Raw genomic sequence first — 8449 nt, 5'->3', positions numbered from 1 at the left:
TCTACCACCTTAAATTTGATTAAACATACATAATACCGTAGTCTATAAATTTATTTAGTCGTAAATACACTTTTGGTCCATGTAAGTTAGCGAGTTTTAGATTTTCGTCCCTATAAGTGTTTTTTTGTTTTAGTCCCTATATCTTACTTTTTGGTTGAGGTTTAGTCCCTAAAGCCAAAATCCGCAGGAAAATCTGCAGGTTTCCTGCGGATTTTTCTGCGAAATTTTCTACGGATTTTGATTTTAGGGACTAAAATCAACGCGAAAGTGAAATATAGGCACTCAAATAAAAAAAATAACTTACAGGGACGAAAATAAAAAGCTCGCTAACTTACAGGGACCAAAAATACATTTAAGCCATTTATTTTTAAGTGTGACACAAAATATGAATCGAGAAGGTATGGACTATGGGTTTTAAGTAATTTTTGAATTTACGATGTCTAGTGTAGAATCCTAAGTAGCTCATGTTATCTATTTCTAGAGTATGGATTATACCAGGACTTGGATCATCTCCTTCAATTTTCTCTCCTTCCCTCTCCATCCTCTCTATCTCTCTCTTAATCTCACTCTCACTCATCATTAAAAAAACAAAATATGATAAAGAGAGAGAATGAAATTAAGAGAGAGATAGAGAGGATGGAGAGGGAAGGAGAGAAAATTGAAGGAGAGGATCCAAAGTGATTATACCATATTCATATGGAGTAGAGATGAAGATGTGTTGCATTAACATTCATTTTACTTAATGATGTATGTATATATTTGAAAGATTGATGTGAGGCTTATATAATTTTTGAAGTTGTGGTATTGTGCAAGAGAAGAATATCACGGAAATGTTGATCTCAATGATAAAATAGAAAATAGTAGTTTGAGGAATTCATTCTGATAACAAATCTTTCAATGTGCTTCATAATTGACTCATAGTCTTCTACTCCATAAAGGTAGCAAAGTTTTAATTTTTATAACCTTTGAGCAGAGCAGAGCCGTCTTTGAGGACGTGCAAGACATTACTGCATATGACCTTAGTTTTTTATAGTTAAAATGTAATTAAATAGGGCCTCATAAAGTATTGCGACTATTAAAATGGAGTTAAATAGGGTTCTAATTATTTTATCATGATTAAACCATGACTAATCTACACAGGACCTTCAAAAAAATGAAACGGCCTTGAAGCAGAGACACTCGTCAATCCATCCACTCAAGATAAGACCTATATACATAGAATAACCATTCACTTGAAACCGATCAGGCTTGTATTTCTACTTTCATATATATATATATATATATATATATATATATATATATATATATATATATATATATATATATATATATATATATATATCACCACCTTATGCGTGAATTTAACTTGTAAATTTTTGAAATTTCAGGTAAAAAAACATTGGTTTCTAGTAATTGTTGAAGAAATACCTATTTTTTCAAATGCATGAATATATACTAGATATTTCTTTTTAAAAAATATGGTAACCTATAAAACGTACCCGATATTTTGAATAATATGATAAATACCAAAAATTTTGAATTCGAATAATCCGATAAATACCAAAATTTTCAAATAAATGAAAAATCAGGTAGGTAGTGGTGATTTTTGAATATATGAAAAATTCGGTAGAGCACCAGTTAATAAAATATATTCGATTAAATAAATACATATATAATGAAAAATATGCTACAATATCAATGCAAAATAAATTATGTTGACTTCTGAACTTCTTCTTCCCAGTGCCTTATACGTCTTGCATATGTTGTTTCCCATGCTCTTGCATCTTCACTACAGTTCTGTCTCCATTGATCGGTGATGGGAGGCAATGGACAATTGGGTTTCAACTTCACCTGAACCCAATGATCATTATCAACAAAACCAACCGCAAAAATTTCGTGTATACTCTCTGTTGTGCATGGAGATCTCATCAATGGGAAGAAAGTGAGGTTAAGGTGAAAGTTCTTGGACAATGAGACGAATATGACATTGTATCTAGAAGCAATAGGGTAACCCATTTCAGGAATCATCATCCACTTGTCACAATCTTGAGGACCCAAGCTATCTACTTGCAACGAACTCCTAACATTAGATATTGTGTCATGGAACACTTTAGAATACAATTGATGGTGTTGATAAACTTCAACATCTAACTGCTCCCGAACTAAAGGCCATGACTGTTCGCCCATTCCAAGTAAAGCTGCAATAGCACGGAAACCACAATTTCCATCTTTACGCACATCAATAATGTCATCAATGTACTGATGTAAGAAAATAGGAAATTGAGATAAGTAATGTCTTAAAGACTTGCTAGACAAATGACTTTCAGTTGGTTTTGTACATAATCTCTTCATAGTCTGACTTTCTTGTGAGCCCTCAGCATACTTCCACATGGAAGGATCACGATGCACGTCACTCTCTTGACTCTTTTTTCTCTTCTTAATTTCTCTCCTTAGCGTGTACTTCACTGATGGTAGACACATGGAAATTGTGAATGAATGTGTTAGTTCCCTGACTTTTTTCTTCGTCATCCTCTTGCCTACAATATCCAGTGTACTGAAATACCTCTTCAACTCTTGACACTCTTCTTCTAAATTCAACTTTGTCTCTCTATCTTTTTGAGCGACCTCATGCTAAAATTCAAAAAAGGTATTTAAAATCAATCAATAAAATTACGTGATAAATATGTTCCACAAATAAATTTATATAGAAAAATAATCAAACAATTGTTAATAATAAATATAAAAATGATTTAAATATTTTACATTGATAAATAGAAAACAAATATGGTATAAATATTTCTGAGATAAAAATGGTAAAATATTTATCTTTAAAAAAACATAATTAAAAAAATGGGACAAAAAATTGTCATTCATAATAATACTACCAAATAAACATCAGTCAATTATTAAATTACGTTGTTCATTAATATAATAAAAATTAAATTTTAGAATTAAGAGATGTGAATTAAATGATAAGTTGAGAATAAAAGCAAGTGACAACAAGCAAACAAATCCACAAATAATCATTGATGCAATCCAACACACTCTAAAAGATTGAGTCAGTTTAAAAGGAAGACTAATATTATATGGGTCATGCTAACATGTGCCCTAACAATACACTGCTTATTCAAACCAAAGTACTGTCAATGTGCATACTCAAAAGAACAAACACTGGAATCATACCTTAGAAGTCATTACCCATTTCTTATCCACCCTTTCCGAACGTATGAAATCACCCTTTTCTCTACTAGCAGTTTCAGCAGCCCTTACCCTCTCCCTTTTTTTGATGTCACGATTATGCTGTAAACAATGTCATCAAATCATCACTCACAGTATTTAGTTAACATATTAAGACATGCAACAATAACAATCAAACCTTAGAATCGATCAAATCTAAACACGATAAAAAACCAATGAAGATAAAAACACACCTGTTGTGGAATTGGTCGGATCCACCTTCCATTGACCCAGTTGTGGTGTAACCTAAGTTTTCTTTCAGGGTACGATTGCCGCTCTTTCCAGTCATAGAAATCCACAACCCATTTACCGTCCCCTGATGATCCAGATATCCAACCCTCCCACCACCCGCCGTTGTGATAAGCATCCACATCATCTCCAATACGGAAGTCGTGCACGATATCCTTCGGAGGAATCGGACGGAGTTGAGAAAGCTTAGCTTTTTCTCGGAGGCCCTTTGTTTTATCCTCCTTCTCCATTATCTTGTCATACTTTACATAAAACTCGTCACCATGGAGACAACGGATAATCTTTCCTGTGAACCATGAACCTTGGAATCCCTTAACATAGTTACTGATTTCAACTAATACTCCTGGTCTGAAGATGTTTGATGCGGCGGAAGAAGAACGAGCCAAGGGTTTGGATGCCATGGAATATCAGGTTAGGGTTTCACACGCTGTGGTTGCAGAAATAGAAAAGAGAGAACGGTGAAGTGAATGAGAATGAGAAGATTGTCTTTTATAGCTGTGTTTGGCGGCAATTAAATTTAAAAGGAGTCGTGTATGTTCGGCTAATTTCATTTTCAAATCAACCGATGCAACGTATGGATGTAATATTGGTAAAATTTATTATTAATTGGTATAATATCTTTTCATATATTTAGATATATTTTTATTAGAGATTTTTTGACATATAATGAAATATCTGTTCAAGGCACTAATTCTTTTATAGTTAAAAAAATACCCGCTTGCCAAAATTAAATGTTTTTTTACATAAATATATTTTATTGAAATGAAATAGTATATTTTTCTATATAAAAAATAATTGATCAATTGACACATAATAATGTTTTAAATTTTACCATAAATTTATATTATCTAAAGGTTTGAATTTAAAAAAGAAAATAAAATTGGAAAGTTACTATGGGCGGACAGAATTAGATTCGTTAACTTTTTGGCAATGAATTTCAAAATTTTATTATAATATGATGAAACAAACACAAAAAGTAGGGTATTTGGTTTATTTTTTAAAAAAATCAAACATGGGTCGAACGCGTAACTGGGCTTATGAGCTGCTATTGCGCTACCACTGCGGTCCACAAGCATTAATGTTTGTACAACAACAAATTTTATTTATATAGATTTTATATTAATAATTAAAAAAGCCCAGTCCAAATATTTTGAGGCCACTCTTTTTTGGAGGCCCTGTGCAACGGGTCAGGTTGCACAGGCCCAAAACCGGTCCTGATCAACGGAAACTATCAGTGATGACTGATACATTCGTGGCTATATGTGATCTAAACCTATTGAAATTATTACCTACGGATCATATGTCCAGGAAAAAAACTTATGTATTATATGGTTATAGGATTTTGTTGATACTTGTGTTTGTTGATACTTCTCGACGAAAAGAAGATCTAAGCAAACTTGCCAAAGTTTGGAAGAAGGGCTATTCAAAGTGTTAACAAAGGACTACCATCGAGAAGCACGGTTAGAGGCCTACCTAAAACATTACCTATCAACAGGAAGGATTGAGGAGCAGAAAAGTTGCTTGGATCTTGTTAAGGGTGTTACTTTTGCGAAGGTGCTTCAAGGAGAATCTTCCTCCAAAGTTAAAGAATTTATGTTTGAAGAAAGTGAGAAGATTAAACTGGCAAAAAATTTAGTGGGAGAGGTAGTCATTCAGGGGACTCTGTTCACCATGCAAGATCAGTTTCACATTGATGGTTTATTTTTGATAAAAGTCATCCCTCTTGGAGCTAACCTATGCTTGCTTGAGGATGATGAAGAAGGGATACTGAAAGAGATGATGGAGGGAGGTAGCATATGGATTGAGCCGTGGTTCAAGGATATGAGGAGGTGGACACCTAGAAAGGTTGATCACGAAAGGTTGACGTGGGTGAAAGCTTACACAGTCCCATGTCATGCTTGGTCTTTTAGCTTTTTTGAATTCATTTCTCAAACGTTAGGTGCTCTAATCCACGAGGATGAAAGAACCAAGGGCAAAACTAGTATGGATGCGGCTAGGCTCCTTGTCTGCACAAAAAATCTCTCGTTGATCAACGAAGATGTCAAGGTTAAGATTGATAATGATATGTTCAATATATTATTGGTAGAAGATGCTTGTGAAGTGGAGGAAAGGCGATGGTTTAAGTTAAGTCACAAAAAGTATCAGGTGAAGATCGACTCATCTTTAGAAGATTATGTCAATGAGTCTGATAATGAAGATGTTAGTAGTGAGTTTAAGTTTGTGCCAGAATCCGACTGTGGTACCGGAGATGGTGGTGTTTCGGAGCCAAAGGAGAACAATCAAGATCTGGATAAAGAAAATAGTGGTCCGAATATTGAGAATTAATATCCATTGGGAAAAACAAAGAACTCTTAGAGGTTTAAGTAAGGTACAAAGAATATGTGGCGTCACTGGGGTTAGAAATCAACAGTTTCACTCTCAAGGTTGTAGAGTCAATGGGAGGGACAAATGTCAGTCCTAGGATTATAACTTGTCTAGCAAGGTGTGTCACTAGGGGGTGAGAAATGGATCGAACTTAGATAAAAGGTTAGCTTTAGTGGGACCTTTATTTTTGGGCTTGTTATCTTTTGATGAGGCCTGTTCTAAATGTTAGACCATAGGAATGGTCTAGAGGGGGGTGAATAGACCACCTTTTTCTGACTTAAGAAAATTTTAGCTTTTGAAACGTGACTTCCCTGAATCACTTAATCGTTTAAGAGCGATTGCGTTATCGGGGACCGGATATGTGCACTAAACCGAACGGATGAAAAATGGCGAATAATGAATTACGTTTTATCGAACACTTGGTAATCGATATTTGCCAAACCTTAATTTTTGTTCAATAATGGAAATATAACGAAACGAATAGAAACAAGATAGAAAAGTAAGAACGATAAAGAACACGAGATTTGTTCAGGCAGTTCCTCTATCTTCCTCGCAGGAGTACGTCTTCCCCTAATTTCAAATGAAATTAGGAAAGTTTTATTTGATTGCAAAATGTTTAACAAGGATAGAATTTACCAATCACCAACTACACACATGTAGTAAAATTGAATACAATTTGATCCTCCCCTTGATTCAAGTTGAATCAAGTCAATGTCAATGATCTTCACCGATCAAGACCCCGATCGTTCCTTTATCAATCCTCCAGTTGTAGCAAATTTGTTGAGCGGATCTTCACTCCCTCAATCCCTTATGCACGGCTGAATTGATTACCAAAGCAAATTGATCGTCAAAAACCTTCGTACCAATTCTTTGATGAAGAAGGAAAAACCCTAAGGTTTTATACAAGAAACACCCTCAACAATCTTCACTCGAACAAGATAAATGTCTACCGTCGAATCTCGAACAAGACAAATGTCTACCGTCAAACCTTATCAACACACGTTCCTTACTCCGATCGAAAAAGATGATCATGTGTGATTTTCGATCAATAAGCGAAAGGTTGAAGATGAGTAGAAGCTTGAGTCTATCTTTCACGTTTCTTGTTAAAATGCTTGAGAATGATCATTTGGATATTTATACCATACACATTACATAGGCCAATTTGAATACAGCAAAAACCAGTTTGAGAAGCGATAGGTCGACCTGCTCCTCTGCATAGGTCGACCTGTTGAGAGTATTGCACCTGAAAATGAGCTAAGTGTGACACTTGCGTCGAACTGAAGGGTTGGCGTGCGCATTCCCATGAGTTCCTCAAAATGCCATGCGTCGACCTAATCCAATAATGCATCGACGCATCTTGATCTTGCACTTGAGTCACCCAAAAATTGATGCGTCGACCTGAAGGGTCGGCGTGCGCATACCCGAGATTTCACCAAAATCACATGCGTCGACCTGAGAGGGTAATGCGTCGACGCATTCAACCCTTGCATGAAATCTTTCATAAAATGATTGTAGTAGGTCGACCTATAGTATGTGTGAGTCGACCTATTGGTGTCTTATAGCCAAAAGTGCTTGTCTTTGTTGCATCCATTTGATTTCTATGATTCCATGTCGATTGTAGTTAATTCATAATGTTTTGACATCATGAAAACTACACCATTGCCCTCACACTAAAACTAATAATAACAGGCTTAAATCCAAGAAGGTGCGACAAGTGAAGGATTTGGGGGTAAGGGTTGAAAATTTTGACATTCCCCAATCCTACTTTGCTTCTCTAAACCCTAATTTTGGACCCAAATTCTCGAGAACCGTTTCTGATAGGCAGAAAAGGAGAGAAGAAGAGGATAATTTCTCAGGTGGTAAGGTTCTTTGCTGTGAGTCAATGACAGACTCTGATATTGTTCAATGTATCAGGAGGCTGCAGGTTAACAAGGAGTCTTCGGTGGCAAAAAACGCTAAAGGACTCTATGTTAAGATTGGGCATTGCTTGTGAGGGTAACAAAGATGAGATTAAAAAAGAAATAGAAGGGCTGGAGAAGAGAGATAAGAAGGGGATGATTGCAAGGAAGGTGAAATCCGATAGTTTGAAATGATTATTGTCACCCTAAATATTAGAGGAGGGGTAGTTATTTAAAGAGAAAAAGAATAGATTTCTTGAGCCAGGTTGGTAAGGTCGATGTCTACTTTCTTTTGGAAACAAAGTTATCTAGCTTTAGTTTGAAGATGGCTGAAGATTTCTGGGGAGCTAAGGATGTGGAGGGGACACACTTGGATTCCAATGGCGCTTCAGGAGGTTCGGTTTTCCTTTGGAGGAGGAATTCCTTGGAGCTTATTCAGAGCTTTAAAGGAGTGGGTTTTGTTGGGTTGAAGGCTTGTCATAAAGGTACCTGTGTTAATTTCATAAATGTTTATGCTCCTTGCAAGTCCGTTTTGAGAAGAGAAGTCTGAAGTAGTTTGATTAGGCTGAAGAACTTGGCAGCGGATGAGGAATGGTGCATAGCGGTGATTTTAACTCTGTAATGTACAAGGAGGAGAGGATAGGGAAGTACTCTAGTAGCAGTGCTAGAGATTGTGCTGATTTTCTCAATTTTGTGGAGGA

General features: G+C 35.7%; 1 protein-coding gene across 1 annotated transcript; it reads right to left on the bottom strand.

Moving 5' to 3' along the window:
• Window positions 1–1588: 1588 nt before the first annotated feature.
• LOC131615792 (uncharacterized) lies at window positions 1589–3932 on the bottom strand. The gene is made up of 3 exons (XM_058886951.1): window positions 3432–3932; window positions 3184–3300; window positions 1589–2631 (listed from the first exon to the last, which is right to left on the bottom strand). Exons 1-3 carry the CDS (start codon window positions 3885–3887, stop codon window positions 1711–1713), a joined length of 1494 nt encoding a protein of 497 aa, XP_058742934.1. The 5' UTR covers window positions 3888–3932; the 3' UTR covers window positions 1589–1710.
• Window positions 3933–8449: the final 4517 nt, after the last annotated feature.

Source organism: Vicia villosa, linkage group LG1 (assembly GCF_029867415.1).
Source record: "Vicia villosa cultivar HV-30 ecotype Madison, WI linkage group LG1, Vvil1.0, whole genome shotgun sequence".
Classification (NCBI taxonomy): Eukaryota; Viridiplantae; Streptophyta; class Magnoliopsida; order Fabales; family Fabaceae; genus Vicia; species Vicia villosa.
This window is presented reverse-complemented; position numbering and strand designations above follow the sequence as displayed.

What these genes read in the sequence shown, in the direction of transcription:
- LOC131615792 (XM_058886951.1), bottom strand. Translation starts at nt 3,887, where the DNA reads ATGGCATCCAAACCCTTGGCTCGTTCTTCTTCCGCCGCATCAAACATC. An exon ending in TCCGACCAATTCCACAACAG is followed by an intron (nt 3,301 to 3,431) that starts GTGTGTTTTTAT and finishes CATTGTTTACAG; the next exon opens with CATAATCGTGACATCAAAAA. An exon ending in AATGGGTAATGACTTCTAAG is followed by an intron (nt 2,632 to 3,183) that starts GTATGATTCCAG and finishes TTTGAATTTTAG; the next exon opens with CATGAGGTCGCTCAAAAAGA.